The sequence below is a fragment of the Aspergillus pseudonomiae genome (genome assembly GCF_009193645.1).
Source record: "Aspergillus pseudonomiae strain CBS 119388 unplaced genomic scaffold BDV37scaffold_112, whole genome shotgun sequence".
NCBI lineage: Eukaryota > Fungi > Ascomycota > Eurotiomycetes > Eurotiales > Aspergillaceae > Aspergillus > Aspergillus pseudonomiae.
In genome coordinates, this window is record NW_022476104.1 from 74,451 (window position 1) to 92,920 (window position 18,470).

General features: G+C 46.1%; 6 protein-coding genes across 6 annotated transcripts; 5 read left to right on the top strand and 1 right to left on the bottom strand.

The window, feature by feature from the left end:
- The first annotated feature begins 51 nt into the window (after positions 1 to 51).
- Positions 52 to 990, top strand: BDV37DRAFT_262561 (putative extracellular cysteine-rich protein). Its single transcript, XM_032083438.1, has one exon. The coding sequence runs from the start codon at positions 172 to 174 to the stop codon at positions 703 to 705; it is 534 nt and encodes a 177-aa protein (XP_031936079.1). The 5' UTR covers positions 52 to 171; the 3' UTR covers positions 706 to 990.
- A 131-nt stretch (positions 991 to 1,121) lies between these two features.
- On the top strand, positions 1,122 to 1,969 carry BDV37DRAFT_262562 (uncharacterized protein). The gene has a single exon (XM_032083439.1). The coding sequence runs from the start codon at positions 1,250 to 1,252 to the stop codon at positions 1,532 to 1,534; it is 285 nt and encodes a 94-aa protein (XP_031936080.1). The 5' UTR covers positions 1,122 to 1,249; the 3' UTR covers positions 1,535 to 1,969.
- Positions 1,970 to 2,230: 261 nt separating this feature from the next.
- On the top strand, positions 2,231 to 2,824 carry BDV37DRAFT_288244 (uncharacterized protein; the record flags this gene model as incomplete). The annotated part of the gene is made up of 1 exon (XM_032088246.1): positions 2,231 to 2,824. One exon carries the CDS (start codon positions 2,231 to 2,233, stop codon positions 2,822 to 2,824), a length of 594 nt encoding a protein of 197 aa, XP_031936081.1.
- A 755-nt stretch (positions 2,825 to 3,579) lies between these two features.
- Positions 3,580 to 5,388, top strand: BDV37DRAFT_262565 (recombinase RAD51). The gene is made up of 4 exons (XM_032083440.1): positions 3,580 to 3,920; positions 4,017 to 4,096; positions 4,195 to 4,262; positions 4,331 to 5,388. The coding sequence occupies exons 1-4, from the start codon at positions 3,834 to 3,836 to the stop codon at positions 5,140 to 5,142; spliced, it is 1,047 nt and encodes a 348-aa protein (XP_031936082.1). The 5' UTR covers positions 3,580 to 3,833; the 3' UTR covers positions 5,143 to 5,388.
- Positions 5,389 to 5,511: 123 nt separating this feature from the next.
- Positions 5,512 to 9,849, top strand: BDV37DRAFT_22512 (nucleoporin Nup120/160). Its single transcript, XM_032080241.1, has 3 exons — positions 5,512 to 6,252; positions 6,322 to 8,463; positions 8,517 to 9,849. Exons 1-3 carry the CDS (start codon positions 5,613 to 5,615, stop codon positions 9,665 to 9,667), a joined length of 3,933 nt encoding a protein of 1,310 aa, XP_031936083.1. The 5' UTR covers positions 5,512 to 5,612; the 3' UTR covers positions 9,668 to 9,849.
- Positions 9,850 to 10,352: 503 nt separating this feature from the next.
- On the bottom strand, positions 10,353 to 16,043 carry abcB (putative ABC multidrug transporter). Its single transcript, XM_032083441.1, has 15 exons — positions 15,668 to 16,043; positions 15,014 to 15,551; positions 14,740 to 14,957; positions 14,402 to 14,681; positions 14,109 to 14,342; positions 13,277 to 14,058; positions 13,054 to 13,216; positions 12,633 to 12,974; positions 12,444 to 12,567; positions 12,305 to 12,376; positions 12,139 to 12,254; positions 11,441 to 12,059; positions 11,302 to 11,382; positions 10,871 to 11,245; positions 10,353 to 10,811 (listed from the first exon to the last, which is right to left on the bottom strand). Exons 1-15 carry the CDS (start codon positions 15,890 to 15,892, stop codon positions 10,580 to 10,582), a joined length of 4,401 nt encoding a protein of 1,466 aa, XP_031936084.1. The 5' UTR covers positions 15,893 to 16,043; the 3' UTR covers positions 10,353 to 10,579.
- Positions 16,044 to 18,470: the final 2,427 nt, after the last annotated feature.

The window sequence follows — 18,470 nt, forward strand, 5'->3', positions numbered from 1 at the left end:
TCCCTCGCCCACCTTTTTTCACTCTTCATTCTTCTTCTTCACCACCTGCAACTTTCTAGCATACCTCCAACCAATATCAGCTACCTACAGACACTTCTCTCTTCTCATCAAGTTACATTACCTTGTTATAAAAACAACCTGTTCAAAACAAAATACTTTGCAACTGTCAAAATGGTCCGTCTTCTTTCCTTCACTCTTCTGGCTGCTGCCACTGTCGAGGTAGTCTCTGCTGCTGCTCTGCCCACTCCACCGAGGCCCGCTGAAGTTACCATTTGGCGTCGTAATGATGGCCCTCTCAGCACCATAGCAGCAACTGCAGTTGAGACAGCCTTTCCAGCTGAGAAGACACCCACTGAGATCGAGGATGGGGAAGATGTCCCCAATGACGACACAGTTACCGGTGAGGATGATGATGTCTTCACCGACGGTTTGCACTGGCGCCGCAGGGGCAAATGCCGCTCTGATCTGGACTGCGATCTTGGCTACCTGTGCACTAGTGGCCGTTGCACTCTTGGCTGCCTGGCTGATAAAGACTGTCGCCGGGGACAGACATGCATGGGTGGGCAATGCCGTACTGCAGGCGGAGTCAACCCTCCTGCATGCAAGCCTTACAAGCAGCTATGTGCTGCCAATGAAGAATGTTGCTCAGGTGTCTGCCGCCTGGGATGGCGCCTGACAAGGGTGTGCAAGCATAACAAGCACTGAGGTGTCTTGTATAAATGGAGGAATGAGATTATTCCGCCGTGAGGAGGGAAAAGGCGACCAAATTGACATGTTGATGAGGTTTCTTTGATTGTTTAACTCATTTTGATGTTTAGTATTGGTTTACTAAAGTTGTTGATTTGAACGAGAGTTTGGAGGAGGATGTGTCTCAAACATGATGGAAGAAGTGGATGATATGGAAAAGGTTGTTCATGTTTGTTTTTCTAAGATTTAAAGCAAGGAAAACACACACAAAAGACAAAAAAAAGCAAAAAAGGGCTTTTAACCACTAAACCTTGTGCCCACTGTAATCTCAACACATTAGGATACTTTTACACATAGTATAAGAAAGACTGTAACTTGGACTATATTTTGAAGCAATCTGGTTTCCATTTAATCTGTTATGGATAACTTAGTGGGAGGTCAGCCGCTAAGACGATAACCTTGCTTCGGTTCTCCACACCAGCGGGACCGGTGCCTGGTACGAATCCTGGGGTCGTCGTTGTACTCGTGCGAGTAATCCACGATCGCTGCAACGCGCTAAGCAATGGAGATGATTCTTGAGGGAAGCAATTCTGCAGAGACATCTCCACCCTGGGGTGGCGTCGCCAGAACACACCGACCTGTTACAGGGAAATTGGCTACTTGGCTGGACAACTACATCTCTCTTCTTTTTGTTCTTTTTTCCCCCATCACTCCTCCCTCCTGTTGTCTTCTTTTTATCTTAGCAATACATCAATATCTTCTTTCCCTCATGCCCACTTCTCCCAAGTCCTTTTATTTCCTCACCACCTCTGCCTGTTTCTTACCTTCCGTGTTCTTCCCCTGTTGACTTGGGATCCCCTCGGTGATCCTAACAATAAGAATACCGTTTATATTGAACCTCATATCTTGAAAACAATTCTTCTTTCTATAGGCCTTAATAATTCTCACCCATCGTATCACCATAAGCCACTTTATTACCCTAGCTTCACACGTAGTTCGCTAATATGAACCCCCATGACATAAAATAAATATTTCAACACAAGAGCAAGTGTTGCTCAGACGTGCTTTCCATGGTTCAATGTCTTCCTCGCCTCGCCTTTGCACTTTCCACCAGTGTACCTGCAATTATAGTGTCACTATGGCAGCTGGCTTCCTGCCTTGACTCACCTTTATTGAGAACTGGATCTGCACTATAGCCTTACGAGTATCCCTCCCCCAACCACAGCTTTCCTATCCACCACTAGATGAGGTTGACCGGACAAGAGCCGTCATCCACATATTAGCCAGTCAGTGTATCATGCAATCTCCAGTACTTACTTCTAATCGCTGTCTCAGGACTAATCCCAGACCTTGCCCGTTAGCCAAATTCCGGATTCACTATGCGGTTTTGGGTGGATTGGGCACTGTGGCAGAAGCTTAGTCTTGTACGGATACAATGACTGCATATATTGAAACTGAAGCATTGCTAATGACAGGCTTATATAGGTGCTCGCCAGCCTTCTCGTAATGTGATAAACCCCACGGTCCTAGGGTCACTACTAATATGGCAAGCAAGGTTCTTGTGCTTATTTATTCGCTCTGCATCCTTTTCTACAACAGATGGGCCACCAGGAAACACGCTGCTGCAGATGCTCAAAAGACAATACAGGATGCAGAGCAACGCCCGATGTTGTCAGAAACAAATGAAGTGCCATTCGGTGCTAGAGCTTTAGAGCGAGGCGTTCTTGTGGAAGGCATATGGACACCAGGCCAGGTGTCTCCTATAGAACCCAATACGCCGACCAGGCACGAAAGCGCTGGACCGGCCCTAACGCAGCTGCCTCCTAACCCAGCAAGTATGGTACAGAGGCCTTCTCAGACATACATGCCGGTGTCTTTATCAGGCCAGTCTGGTCCAAGGTGGGCTCCAGCAGTTTCCGACATCAGGGCCGAATCGTCGGATAGTCTTTACCCCAACGCTCTGCATGCAAACAAATCTCGCCAGTCAGAGGTACAACTTGTTGGTAGCCATCATGATGTTGTCGACTCAGATGTTGCCCGATCAAAGGTACGACTTAGTTCTTGTGGCTCATGGATCAACAAGCCTTTTGACAAGCGATTGCCAGCCGTTGAAGGCAAGTCCATGACTTTATTCTAGTTCGCGAGAGCAGGAATGTATAGGAGGGTTGGGGTAACGAGTTGAGGAAACTGACGAGCTCCTGTAGGAGCTCATCCGCGGACTTCTTCCGAAGAGTTTAGGCGCAGGATTAGCAAATTGTTCGACGAAAACGTCCAGGCACGCCCAATCGAAATGTTTCAGTTGCAATCCGATTCCTCAGAGTCCGTTAATGGTCACCAAAAGGAACTCATCCCAGACCCATCGATGCATAGACCAAACCATGCGATCCACTGATTGAATAATTCCATCGTTTACTTTCCCCAAAAAAGGGATTATATGTTATTATCAATTGGTCATGTAACCTACCCCAGAGCATAAATGGTCAGGCTTGACGGTCTTCATTGCTTCTTGTTAGATCCAGACATCTGTCACGCTGGCCTTGCCTCAACTGCGCTCTGAGAACCTCTACGACTGTTAATGATCATTCAACCGTGAGGATGAAATGTAGAGGGTTTCCTAGGCGATACGACTGTACTGTTAAAATGGAACAATGCTCGGTGTATCGGTCGATAACCGTCAAGAGACTTTCTGGACTAGATGAAGAAGACTCAATAAAAAAAGCTCATGACCTACACATGAACCCCCCCAATATATTTCCTTTCATTATTGTTCTAATATAGCGTTGCGTAATTGTAGGCTTTTCTCTAAGGCAGCAGCCTGATATGCCTGGCCCACGTGACCTCGTGACGGCTTCGACGCGTCCAAATCCTCAACAGATTGTTTATCGCCGCATAGTCGGACGCTATTTTGCCACATCGATCGACTGCAAGTTTTAAATGAGACATCTGTTGTTTCCAAACTGGTGGCTACCGAACAGTCCTTGAGGTATTTGTCCGATAAGAGGCACCCCTAACGCAGAATCTACCCACATTCACAATAGAACGCGTACTGTCGCGTCGATTAGACTGTGTGCAAGACCAGTAGTAGTTGCTTGCTATTACTCTTGGGGCTGGCTAAAGAGGCACTTGACCTGCCTACCTGATTCACAATGACAGCCGATATGGATACTCAGAATGAGTACGATGATAGTGGACTCCCGGGGCCCGGAGCGCCCACGCCACTTTCAGCTTTAGAAGTGAGGAATCTCTACTTTCCACGTTATGCAACATTACAAGCTTGATATAGTAGTAAAAAGTCCTCTCAAGGTCTCGTACTGATTATGATTTGATAGGGTGTTGCAGGATTAACGGGAAGAGATATCAAATTGTTTGTCGATGCCGGCTATCACACTGTCGAATCAATTGCGTATACGTACGTCTTTCCTCTCGAATGCTCAAACGAGCTTGCTGCAGCACCAAATATGGAGAATTTAAGATGATGCTGACATTGGCGTTGGTGGTATATTATAGGCCAAAGCGTTTACTGGAACAGATCAAAGGTATCTCGGAGCAGAAGGCTACCAAGGTTTTGGTTGAAGGTTAGTAACATCCACTCATGGAGTCTAATCATGTGTAAGGATGTATGCTGATTATCTTTGATAAATAGCTGCCAAGCTTGTGCCGATGGGTTTCACGACTGCAACGGAAATGCATGCTCGTCGAAGCGAGCTCATATCGATTACGACAGGATCTAAGCAATTGGATACTCTTCTAGGCGGCGGTATAGAAACAGGATCTATTACCGAGATATTCGGAGAATTTAGGACAGGTAAAAGTCAGATTTGCCATACGCTTGCGGTAACTTGCCAGCTGCCATTCGACATGGGTGGTGGGGAAGGAAAGTGTCTCTACATTGACACCGAAGGGACATTTCGACCAGTGCGTTTGTTAGCAGTTGCTCAACGGTACGGGCTTGTCGGAGAAGAGGTGCTCGATAATGTGGCGTATGCCCGCGCTTATAACTCAGATCACCAGCTCCAGCTTTTGAACCAGGCGTCTCAAATGATGTGCGAAACTCGTTTCTCGCTTCTTGTTGTCGACTCGGCTACATCGCTGTATCGGACAGATTTCAACGGCCGTGGTGAGCTGTCAACTCGACAGACACATCTGGCCAAATTCATGCGTACCTTGCAGCGCTTGGCGGACGAATTTGGGATTGCCGTCGTCATCACAAACCAGGTCGTCGCCCAGGTCGACGGTGGTCCGAGTGCGATGTTCAATCCAGATCCCAAGAAGCCAATTGGTGGAAACATCATCGCACACGCCAGCACGACCAGATTGAGCCTAAAAAAGGGGAGGGGGGAGACCCGAGTGTGCAAAATCTATGACAGTCCCTGTCTGCCCGAGAGTGACTGTCTTTTCGCCATCAATGAAGATGGCATTGGGGATCCTAGTCCCAAGGATTTGGAAAACAACTGAGGAATGATGCAGCTGTTTTAGTTACTTATGATACCACGATCGGTATACGTTTTATTTGGCTTGTTCATTAGTACATATTGTTTAGTATCTTGATTTTGATAGCATATGGTGTTTGTGGCATTTTGTTAGATATTATGCGTTACGTGGAATAAAAAGAATTATCAGTACAGCCAAACAAAACATACTTTGTATATACGAAGAGCATATGGGGTCTTTCTTGCAACAATACTAATCATTTTAAACCGATTGCTCTCTCCTTCTCTTCCATCAAATCTGTAGATCTCCGAAGGCGGTGGATGCGCGTTGCTAAGGCCAGCGCCAAGACCGTGTTTTTTCTGAACAGAGCTTCGGAGCTTCCCTCCTCCAACTCCACGGGCTGCGACATTCCACTTTCTTGCGACAATCGGCCATGGAGACTTGAAGTGACCAATTTTACAGATTAATGGAAGTTGGTCCCTCGTTCATCCGACATGGCGAAAATTTATAAAGATACCAAGGTCGACCTTCGACCGTATTCATCGAACGCCGTCGTCAACATTCAGATCCCAACACATGCGAGTACGCAAAGCCGAGCACGATTCTCTATAGCCTCCTCTGTGGGCGCAGACGAACCGATAGCGAAAGACGAGGAAGAATTCTCTAGACGGTATCTTTCGAGCCAGGGGTCAATCTATTTTCGCAAACGCAGTGTCTATCCACGATCGTTTCTATGGAGGGTTGTCAATGACAGCAAGGTGCTGGAGATCCAGTGTGTTGATTTAACGAAAGGCGGTATCGATCATTCAGTATACAGCAATACCATACGCTTAGATTTCCAGGAAGAGATCCTTCCTTCATGCGTTGACTTCGCAGACTTGGAGGATCATGAAGTGCTGAGCGTTTTCGTTGTTACTGCCTCCAAGCAGCTTTACACCTTGAGCTTGCGTCCCGAATTTTTCCGCAGAACAAGCGCGATTGACAATAATGTCTCGGACTGGTGCAAGATCTATGTACCGGCGCCGTTGTCGTTCTCCTACCCCCACCGATTGCATGCTAGCAGTCCGCTCGAGCTATTCATCTCCCTCGATAACGGCGCGCTTCTGCGCCTAACCCGCAGGTCTGGTGATGATGGTAACCCTCCATGTTTCGCCCTAAATTTAGTACAGGGGAATTAAAAATGCTAACACAAATGACTTCCAGGCTCAAATTGGTCTCCTCTTACCTTCGACGAGAGAACTTGGGGTGCCTCTATCCGTGGATTGGTAAGGTGGCACGCGCAACCTACAGTTAAATACAAAGGACGCAATCTCGACACAAACCTGGCAAATGCGATCGCTACGACATCGGATCAGACTTACGCTTTTGCGGTCTGTTTAAATCACACTCTAAAGATTTGGAACCTAGCTACGAACAAGCTAGCTGCCACAACTGACCTGTTAGGCCGTGAAGTGCAAGAGCCAGATTCGTCGTCATATACATTGAACCCAGCTGATTCATCCTTCATTCGGGTATTCAACGTTGAGAGAGCGCTGGACGGGGCATACCGGTATTATGTTATCACATATTCACCTTTTGAGGATGGGCGTTTCAAATTCTGGGCTGTAAAGGGAGGCTTGACATCACCGCTCGTCATCGAAGATCTATTCCCAGATGCTCCTTTGCGGCCCTTGGACCCTGATTCGACCGGGAATGTGTTCTGGAGTATTATAGATTTCCAGCTCAAGCCGGCTGAAGAAGGGAAAGGAATGGAACTGTGGGTTCTCTGGAGAAACAGCGGCGTCTATCAGCTTTACACCTTACATTTCAATTTCGAAACTCTAGTGAGAGATTGGGATACCAATTGGGTGTCGACGGCGATCGACACTCGCGGACAGGAGGCTCCGCCGCCTATGGCATTCACTGATGTGGTGGACCCAACAGAGAAATGGTTGAAGTTCCTTTTACAACCCAACAAATACTCGCCAGAGGTGCTTGAGACTTCCTTAGCGGTTTACCAGGAGGCTCTCCGGCCGCTCTCTTCCCCCAGCATCCTAAAGAAAAGTGCTTCACTTACGGAACGACTTTGCTCTACGATCGCTGCCACGGTATCACTTCGGAAGTATGCCGATGACGAGATGGACTTCACGAGGTATCGCACGGATACAGACGCAAAGTGGCGCCAGTTTTGGCAAATTGCGGATGATATCAACAAGAGGCGATTCGAGCCTGTTTCTCTTCTCTATGATACCTACTATGAGACTCCATGGCTACTTCTCTCAGATAGCTGCGCAGTGATTAGGGAATGCAGCTCAACTGAGTTGCTTTTGCACAACTCGGGAGCTGAGCTGCGCGCTGAAGGACACAAAATTGCGGATCGCTGGAGGCACAGGAACCTGGATGAGGAGATTGGAAATATGTTCGAACAAGCTTCTCGACTGATGACAGTTGCCTCTGGGTTCAGGAGAAGATTTCCATCTGAACTCAACGCAGCTTGTCAAAATGCTCTTGAAGCAGAGCTATTCACTGATCCATCCTCGTCTGTCCAGGACAGGATGGATGCTTTCCGTGATCGTTGCGACTTTGGCGAACAAATCTCCAACAAGACCTATGACGGTCTGCTTGCGGCCATGGATGGGTATCTGAACATCTACAGTCTGCCGAACAATGTTTTCTACACTATCATAGACACGATCCCTCTTGGGTTCCCCGGAAAGGATTCAGACCTTTTGGCTACCCACTTCGGGGTGAAAGTTACTGTGAATGGCGTGCAGGAGGCAATACTATATACGCGCCAGCTTCTCATTGACCTCTTGGTCCTCGTAGTTTTCGTGGACGGCGAGGTTCAGCAAGAAGACACATCTGAGTTCGATGCCGTGGATCTGTTCGGTTCGTTGATAACATTGCTAAGAGAATACGAGATGATGGCCTGGCTCAGCTCAAACACCCGGAAATGTTTGGATAGGCCCGCAAATGTTTCAGATGACCAATCAACGTCACAATTATCTTTGAAGGACTCGTCTTCGAAGACTACAGGCTTAAGAATGGCGACTATTCTAGAGGACCTGTTTGCTACTGATATCAAACCTCGGCAGACTATCGGCCTACCTCAAAGCTATACCCTAACTCTGGGGATCCACGATGTCCTGTCCTGGGTCACACGCCAAGGCGAGGTAGCTTTTCCAAACGCTCTGGTATATATCCAATGTGACCTCATTGCAAAGAACAACATTGATCTTGCTTGGGACTTCCTTCGTTTCCAGCCAAGCACTTCTTGGGCGACATATGTGAAAGGTCGTCTGTATGTGGCTATGTCTGAATTCGACACTGCAGCCTCGTATTTCCGCAAGGCTGCATATCTTCTTTGTAAGTTTTCTACTTGCATCTCTTTGGACCAGATTATCTGACTTTGTCTCTAGCATGCGGAAAACCTCTCGGTAACTTGCATGAAATGTCGTCGACGCTGCTGGATATTGTCTCAGTGGACTCGTTCCACAATGGTCTTCCGAAATATTTTCAACATATCTTAACCATTTTCGAGCAAGCCCGCTCGTTTTCTCATGTTGCTGATTTCGCACGCCTTGCGTTGCAGGCTCTTGCGAGTGAAAACCGCAACGATCAAGATGCCGAACACAACATCTTACACACTGACCTTCTGTCGCGTTTGTTCTATGCGTCGTTGCAGAATTGCCAGTTCGACCAAGCATATTCTGCCCTATCTCGATACAAGGACCTTGCACTGCAGAAGTCCGCTCTCAGCTCCCTAGTCACAAGTATATTGGTTGCATCCGGACCAGGCACTGCTGGACTTCAGCAAATTCTCCACTTTCCGACGGCACTTATCCCAAATATAGCTTCCTATGTGGACGATACACTGGCCTCACTTGCTCGGAAACAGACAACTTTCAGCTCTCTCTTAGAAACTGGAAGCAGCACACCTGATTACCAGAGAATTCTACAGGCATACCGTATCGCACGGGGCGATTACCGTGGGGCTGCCGAAGTCGCGTATCGAAACGTGCAGCGCCTCCGCAATGCCCGGGATGCTCCTTCCTCTCATCTGGTGCTGAGCAAGAACCGGGACACTGACGGCATCCAGCCCACAGAGGAAGATGATTTCGAAAGCAAGGAGATCCGAACCGAACTCCTATCTTTAATCAACCTGCTTGGCTGTGTCGAAAAGAGCGAAGCCTATATATTAGTCGAGAAGGAAGACTCCGGTGTACCCGCTGCCCCATTCGCAGATCGACGCCGTAGTCTGCAAGCCGATGATGACGGGAACGTATTCATGGACGAAGCTGATGTCAACCCACCCACACCCTATGGCTCCAAGCGCAGACTCAGTTCCAGTGCCACCGCGATCGTGCCATCCGGTCGCAGAGATAGCAAGTCTTCTGTCTCTACAGTCGGCAGCCATGCTCCCCGACGGCGTGTCATCGTGACGCTCGACCACCTACGTCGCGAGTACCAGTCCGAGCTGGATCGAGTCAGTAGAATCGAGAGAGGCGATTGGGAGTTTGGGGTTCTTGACGCCAATGGGGCGGATAATGATGATACGATGCTACTCTAGGTAGAGCCTGGGATGAGCGTCCACGATTTCTGCTTTAATCTCTTGCATATTGTTCTTTCCCCCCTTCTATCTAAGACTCTGGACTGCATTTGTATTCTACGCTAGGCTTCTCTTTCTAAATCATCTGGTGGTACAAGGAAATGGAGAATTTTTTCTAGTTGTCCGATTAATTATCGTCCGCTCCTGCTAAGACTTCTGACCATCTGGTAGACCACTGGCATGCTGTATGGATGATTCCGTAGCCACTTTAGGTACAGTAGGAGTGCCGGGACTCGATCTTTAATCTAGAATATTTTTCCCCCAAAAGTTTGTTGTGGGTAATGAAAGATTGAAACAAAAACCCTTGGGAAATATAGTATGCGACATGCCAATCCAGAAAAATTTCAGTCATATTCCTCCAGCATCTAATAAAGTTACCATCTTCGCCTCAGGGCTCTCGAAAAATAGTACTATGGGGCGTTTTGGCTCCTTAGAATGACTCGTAGGGCGGTAGAAATTATAGAATAAATTAAGTGTTACTATGGTAACTCTCTCCCCTGTAGATCCTTCTAGGGCGTTGTTGTACATACGTAGGGATAAATATATTTATGACATGGGGTTGCAGTTTGCTGAATGGGAATTGTCTAGTACTGTTTGGTGTAGGATACTTGATTGAACTTAGTTAATTTTATCTAACTACGGCTTCGGGTTACTAGCCCTAGCCCTGTATTGGAGGAATATATTTTAGGATTGTGCAACTTGTGTATTAAAAACTTTAAAGTTAGATGGCTCAGAAGCTGAATGTTCATATTAGATGTAGCACCTGGATAACGGGCAAGACTCACTAAATAAGTGGGAATTATATATTAAGAAACTATTCATACTCTTGAAAGTAATGCTATATGGGTATCTCGCATATGTAGACAAGTTATTTTACTCGGCTTCCTCCATTTTCGAGCTTGCATATAATTTGCTGAAATGCGAGGTATCCGAAGCCAGAAGAGCATAAGGACTGCCAGACTCAACGATCCGGCCGGCGTCCAGCACGATTATCTTGTCATAGTCGAGGATTGTTTCAAGCTTGTGGGCAACGGTGAGGATTGTGTGGTTGCTGAACTTTTCCCGGATAACTCGTTGCATGATCTCGTCTGTTACGGTATCGACACTAAATGGGAGATATGTGAGTATTTGATACACGCCATCTTCTTGAATTGTAATGCGTACCTGCTGGTAGCTTCGTCGAGGACGAGAATATTCCCTTGGCGCAGGATTGCTCGAGCGAGACAGAAGAGCTGCTTTTGCCCGTGAGATAGGAAGAGTTCGTCAACTTCTGTGCTTAGGCCCCCGTTTTCCTGGACCTTGGAAGATAGTTGGACGGTTCTGAGGGCCTCCATTATGGTCTTGTCAGTGTGGCAGCCTGTTGGATCGATGTTCTCTCGGACAGTTCCCCTTATCAACAAAGGGCTTTGGGCAACCCCGTTAATGCGGGACCGTACTTCTTGCCGTGGCACTTTTGATATATCGACGCCGTCAATCCGGATGCTTCCAGAACTGAGCTCAACCATCCGGAAGACACTCATTAAGAGGGAGGTTTTGCCACTACCAAAATATATAAGTCATTGTACAGTATCAGAAAGACGTGCAACCAATCTCACCTGCCAGTCCTGCCGCAGATCCCCACTTTCTCGCCTGCTTGAATAGACATAGATACGTCGCTGAGGACTGGCTCCGAAGCTCTGATATGACCCCGTGTTAGTACTGTATGCCGTGATATGTGATCCTGGATGTGCCTACCTATACTCTGCACTGAGGGACTCAAAGACTATGTTTCCTTGCGAAGGCCAGTCCGGTGGCAAGCTGTCTTGTTCTGTAGGCAGATTCTCTGAAGGTACATTCTCAGAGAACATCTTAACACGCAAGATGGAACCAATGTGAGTCTCAAGATTGGTCCAGAATGTCACCAGCAGTTTTATACTCTGGCCGAACAGGATGACATTGAGCAAGGCCACACCAACATAGCCTGCACTCATAGACCCACGTAGTACCACAACTAGGACAATTAACAGAATCGCAATCCCGGCCACTACAAGATCCAAGGTGAGTGTAAGCCAGCGCTGAATGGCATACAAAAGGTAAAAAGGTCTCTGAGAATAGTCAAGCAGCTCGTAATTCTTCTCTTCCATGGACTGTTGCCAGCCAAAAGCCCTTAATGTCACCAGACCACCGAGGCAGTCAGAAAAGTGAGAGTATAGAGGAGCCTTAGCCTCAAGATCCAGGAATCGTAGTTGTCGTGAGGTGCGAAGGTACACCTTTTGTATGCAGTAAACCGCTAGAATGACAGCCGGGAACGAGATGGCCGCGTATTTTGAGGCTATTCCAATAAACACCATTTGGCATATGCAGAGAACGAGTGCTAGAAATCATACAATTATAAGCGATTGCTCCCCAACTGAAGTTTGGCGGACAATTAGAATCCTGTAAGGGTGACTTACTGACGAATGCATTAATCGCAGCAACTGGAAGTTCCATATCAATTAGTTGTAGATCTTGGCTGAATCGATTTAGAATGGCGCCGCTATCTGTTTTCGAGAAGTACAACATAGGTGCGCTGTAGAGGTCATTAGAAATGATTCTAAATACGGAAGTGATACAACGTACCTCAAAACTGTACTTAAGAGCTTTCTGTGAAAGTTTTCTCCAGATCTAGGCACCATAGTAATGATCATTTGCCTTAAGAAGCCCGTCTTTAGTGTCCAAACAGAAGATAGCGTGAGCTAAGCAGTGACCAGCAACTTACCAGCAACCAAGAATTAGACAAAGCATGCCAACAGCACCAAGCATTGCGTAAATTCCCAGGTAGTAGCCTGTGTGCTTACCAGGCTCCGCTTCATTTGAACTAGCCCACCAGTTCATCCAAATGCCTGTTTATGATGGGTAAGCAAGTTTCAATCACTCCAGGAAAGCAGAGGGTTTGCATTGAACTCACTGGGAAATGATATACAGAAAACGAATCCTGTAATCGCGATGATAAATATCAGAGTGGGGAGCCAGCCGATCGATTTGACATAATATAAATAAATCGAAATATCGCCGCCCGCCACAGGACTTTCCGCTTCGCTGTCCTCGCCTTGTTCAACAGAGCTCACTAGAATATCGGACTTTCCTGAATGACCGGGCTTCTCAGAAGTATTGTTTTGCTCTGGTAGACCTAACGCAAACCCTGAGATATAGCCGCCTGCTAGATCAAGGGCTTTGAAGCTTCCCTGTTCAATGACATGACCCTCATCCCCGAGTACTATGATATGATCTGCGAAAGGGACTCGTTTGACTACAAGTATAGCTCGTTAGCATGGTGCTTATAGACAGAAAAAGGAAGGGAGGAGGTCAATACTTGGTTTATGACTTACCAGAAGATGAGGCAAGGAGAATAGTTGAGCCGATTGAACGGAGCAGGCCATGTGTACCAATGAGACACTGGAAAATGTGCTCTTCTGTTGTTGCATCAAGGCTGCTAAAGACATCATCCAAAACTATGATATCTTTCCTGGCATATACTGCCCTTGCTAGTGCCTGAGAGAGCAGAAATGTTAGCGATAAGACGGGATAATTGCTGATCTATTGTTTACTCACAATACGCTGACTTTGTCCTCCACTCAAAGCAATGCCCTTACTCCCAATAATTGTCTGGTCTCCCCTGGGTAATTGTTTGAAATCTTCAACCAGGGCGCATGCGCGGATAACTGAAAGATACCAATCCTCGTCTAGCCCGGACATTGCCACAATACTCTGCTTGATAGAACCATTCATATGCCACGGTGTTTGATCACAGTACGCAATACGCTCAGACGATAATCTAATGGTACCGGATAAGCATGGCACTTCACCAAGAATAGCTTTGAGAAGGGTTGATTTTCCACAGCCGGAGGATCCCACCAGCATTGTAAAAGTCTGACGAGGGATCATGATTGTCAACCTTTTCAGTAGAGGTTCTTTTTGGATATCCCACCCAAACGCTCCATTTTTGATTGTGACCATGTTTTCATATAGAGCTGTTGGCTCCTTCTCTGATTTGGCCGAGCTTGACTCATCACTTAGGGTCTCAGAGTCTTCAACCAAAAGTAGTTGCTTGGATTCCTGAGCGGGCTCTAATTGGATTGGCCGGGACTTATCTCTAAAATCCGCATGACCCTTCTTCTCGAGGAACTCCTGGATCCTTTGGAAGGAGCCAACTGACCCAAAGAAAGTCATCAGAGCCATCACCAGGTTCAAAAGTGGGTCTGCTAAAAGGGCAAACAATGACAGTGAGGTGTAAGTCGTCGAAGTATTTAGGGCAGCATCATTTCCATTTCTATGTGAGATACCGACAAACGCACCGAATGCGAATATCGGCGCGAAAATCCGAGTTGTCCAAGCTGCATGGAGTCATTAGCAGATTATCACAGGCCAAGCATATTAAACATACCAAAGGCCATATTCCATACTAGCAGCTTCCTGAAATTCCTCGAGATACTCAACTCGTCAAGCCGTAAGTTATGGATGCATGTCATAAGCAGGTCACTCAGACCCAGCATCTTGATCCCTTTCATAGAGGCAAGCATAGACGTGGTAGATGAAATGCGTCTTTCGATTGCTTCGAGCCACATCGCCTGTCTCGACATCACAAACGCAAGACTTACTAATGAGCCAGCAAGAGCCACTACCCGAAAACATATGCATTAACACATTGATCACCAGATAAGGTGAATTCAGACTCACAAACAGCGACACCCACAGCAACCACAGCAGCTACTCCCAACTGCTGTTCCAGGAGAAAAATAGCTAGGCCAATCTCCAGGGCATTGCCCCAGATATCATGGATTGTCTGCCACCCTTGAACAATCCTTTCTATATCAGCGCTCATCAGCGTAAGAGATGACGCAGGATCAGCATCTTCAGTGCTCAGTGTAGTGGCTTTCCTGTACACCATTGAGACCACGGCACCTCTCACCATCGTGATGGCGCGGTATGTCATGTGTTGATACTGGCCCATTGTTATCTGAAGGAAAAATTAGCAAGCAAGAGTGAGAACGCTGGAACGTATGTGTTATACTGACCGCCATCCCAAGATACACGAGGATATAGGCACCAATCAAACCGTAACCGATATTCGTGGTGGCACTGGTCTCTGGCTCTACCGAATATGAAAGCGATCTATGTAATAACAGAGGCTGGCATATGTTCAAAGCAGCGAGACAAGCTCGTGGAAGCACGGCCGAGAGAAGCTGCCACTTGAATGTCTTAAATGTAACAAGTAGCAATGAGGTTTTGTTCCCTGGCCCACGTCAGCCCGCTGTAGAACAAACTGGTCAGTCATTTAGGGCTTATTACCGTTGTTCCACATAGTCTCCAAAGAATCATGCAGTGTTTTGGACGACAATTGCCTGTCAAGTGTGTATAAGTCACCCACAGAAAGTAGCTTGGAGAATCCAGTCCTGAACAAAGGGATTAACCACCAGAAGAAGAATCTGTTGAAGATACTTCCTGTAGCTTCAGGTGGATAATTGGCATAGCTATTCTTGAGGATGCGCCGCTTTTCCACGGTTTCAAGAAGAAGGAGTAAGGCCTTCACTCCTACTGCTACGGAAGTAAGAATTGCAATTGTCCTGTTGATTTCCGCTAGTTCGCGTAGCCAAAGCGTCCTCGTCTTTGCTATGTCGAAAAGCAGAGTGATGGACAGGTATATGCTCAGCAGAAGAGAGGGCGTGACTGAATAATAATGTTCCGCATAAGAGAGGACCCCGAGGAACAAGATACCTACAGTCAACACCGCATTTGCAGCAATGGAGGCTTGCGTTCGGTTTGTTGTTGGAAGGGCCCATAGTGCTATTAGGACAAGATGAACAATCGCTAGAAGAGCCCACGTTGTCTGAAATGGGAGGTTAGCGGTAGGAAAGGGGTAATTTCAGGCCATTGCCAGGTGACGCGCAAACAAAGGTCAAGGATCACGGGACATGATTATCCCAAAAAGGAAGTTATACATACAAGTTTTGCCCATAACAACCATGATTTTACCACTTTACGTTGCTTTTGAAACAGATGATAGAGTCGATAGGTTGCGATTATAAGAATAACCCCAAGGGGCAATATTCCTAGGATAGTTTCCTCAAAAAGCAGAGAGAAGTCGAAGCCATCTCGACAGGACCGGACGGGAATTTGAAATGAATTGTCCTCCCGCTGGCACGAGAGGAAGCTTGAATACACCACCATGGCTACGCTATGGTGTCCTATCACAATGAAACCACTATCATGGGTGGGCTGGAACTGTTATAATGGCAATCTGTCATGGATTTTCTTTACCTAATAATGGAGAAGAAGAAGAAAAAAGAGATTTAAAAAAAATCAAAATCCAATTGACAAATTGTTAATCCGGTTTTGCTTTGGCTTCATAGCAGCCTAGTCATCATATACGGTGTGATTAGGGAGAAAATAGTTAAAATACAGATATAAATAAATAAATAAATAGAAACCAACTAGAGAATAATGGAAGTCTAATCCACTAGTTCCATCACAAACACGATCACAAGGAGAATTATCATCGCAAAACCATCTGTCACCGATCCAATGCAATGTGTTCATCTGAACCCAGCGCTCGGCTATCAAAGGAAATGATTCGGTCTGGTCCATATTCTTGCAGAATGGGGTCCCACTATTATGAGTTTTTCTTTTTCTTTTGCTTTCTCCTGGTTCTAGAGATGTCTTTGCCATGCATAGAGTTTTGTCTCAGGCGAGAAGTATACCACCACTTCTACGTAACTGTGGGATGATGATAATTCGCTCCCCTCGCATGATGAGTGGCGATAAATCGAGCGTTCGAGGTAGGGCAACACGAGGAGCATGCAGTGCAATTGTGGCTTCATTCTTACTTCGTTGTACATCTCTCGGAAAGTATTATTATCGTCATCATTATTGTTATCATATTTCGTACCTGAGTGGAACTAGCAAGCATGGCCCTTTTTCCCAATTCGAGCTATGGCCCGGCTATCTCCTTTTCCATTTTTTGTTTTTGTTTTTCAAATTCTTTTTCCTTATATTGGCATAGGACATGAATAGTTTACCTAAGAAGAGTCCAGTAACCAGTTGGACAAATTAGGGCATCCCTGTCGTGGTCCCCACATATAAGCTTCCGAGATATAGATGGAGTCATGGACCCATAGTAAGCATGCTTTACGAACCAAATCAAAAGTACTGCGTACTAGTTCCGGAACGAGCTCGGGTGGCTGTTGCGGACGACCGGAATACGGATGAGAAAGACTTGGTTTAATTCAAATCCCGAGCTGAGAAGCAGCATAATCCAACGTAGTATGTAGTGTGCTTGCTGAGTTCTTATCCATCTCACCCGAGAAGCCACTAGATATCTAAAGCAGAAATGTCTACATTTAGGAAAATGAGTCTATAAAAATAAATGAATAAATAAAACAAAAAAGGAAAGAAAAAAAAAATCGTCACCGAATCAAGTAGTACCTACTCCGTACAAGAGAAGTTATTGCTAACGCCATTGTCCTTGTCATAGACATCGCGGCCTGTTATCAACTAATTTGAAATTGTAGCGTGCTACTGACGTGCTCATTGCTAGACAATTTTCTATTCGTCATGGGCTGCCTGAGTCTCAACAACAACATCAAGAGAAATACAAATAAAAAAAAAGGCAACGGAAAGGGAAAAAAATGAGGCACCTGCCTTGATGGCAGAATCGATAACACTGAGCCATGAAAGCTGTGGGTCTAAAGATTGTTAGGGTGTGGGATGACCAGTTATCTAGTGGTGGCAAGCTGCTTCGTTGCCCATTCATGAACAAGATTCCAATAGTGGCTTCCAAGGAAAACCAAGGGAGGAAAAATCATTGCGATCAACCAAGGCAGTTGTGTGGATACGTCCACGATACGTAGGTATATTGTCTATATTCCTTGTCAATAGCAGCACTACGGAGTAGACGGTCTTGACCCACTATATTGATTGGGTTAGAGCTTACTTACTGCAGAGCAGGTAGACAAAGATTTTCGTGATCGATGACTATGATTCAACGGATCTGAGACGCCGCCCACTTGTAGCTAACTCGATTTGTGTTAATGCGTCGTGGTGGAAGCCTCGGGGGTCTCTGGCGGACTCAATCCGAGTCAATCGAGGTTCTGGACAGGGTACTAAAATATGACTACTCTGTATATTACATACTCGTAGCAATTAGATCTATCTGTAAGGTTACACTATTCTTTACCGCTTTGATAATTGATTGAATCCTGCAGTACCTTACCGCTTTTAAAAAGCCCCTAAACCTAGGGATCAGTATTACGGCTAACTTTAAATATTTTGATGCCTAAGCTTAGATACATCCTACTACGACTACTCCGTCGTACTACTACTAGAAAATCCTTAGTTCAGCCATAAGCTTTAAATTAATTAATAAATAATCTTAAAACATTTATCAATCCTTTAGAATAATATATTCTATATGAGTAGGGCCGAGCGCTACTCAATCAGTGTGGGATTTCATGTCAACGGTTAAGGTTTCGGTAGAACATCGCCATTGTCCGGAACTACGATTTTAGTCCACCGTCCCGTACCCATTCTTCCCCAGGGATCTTCGATTCTTAAACTAAAATATAGATCTCCGGCGAGGAAAAGTTTGTGGGACTACCTAGTGATATCCTCAGCTTGACAGCTGAGTTCATCCTAGACTTCCCCGATTGGGCAATAATCGTTGTCGGACTTTACTCGCAATTAGCTAAAAATAAGAAAATTACGAGGTGTGACAGATATCGGCCCGATATGCAGACCATCGATTTTACGA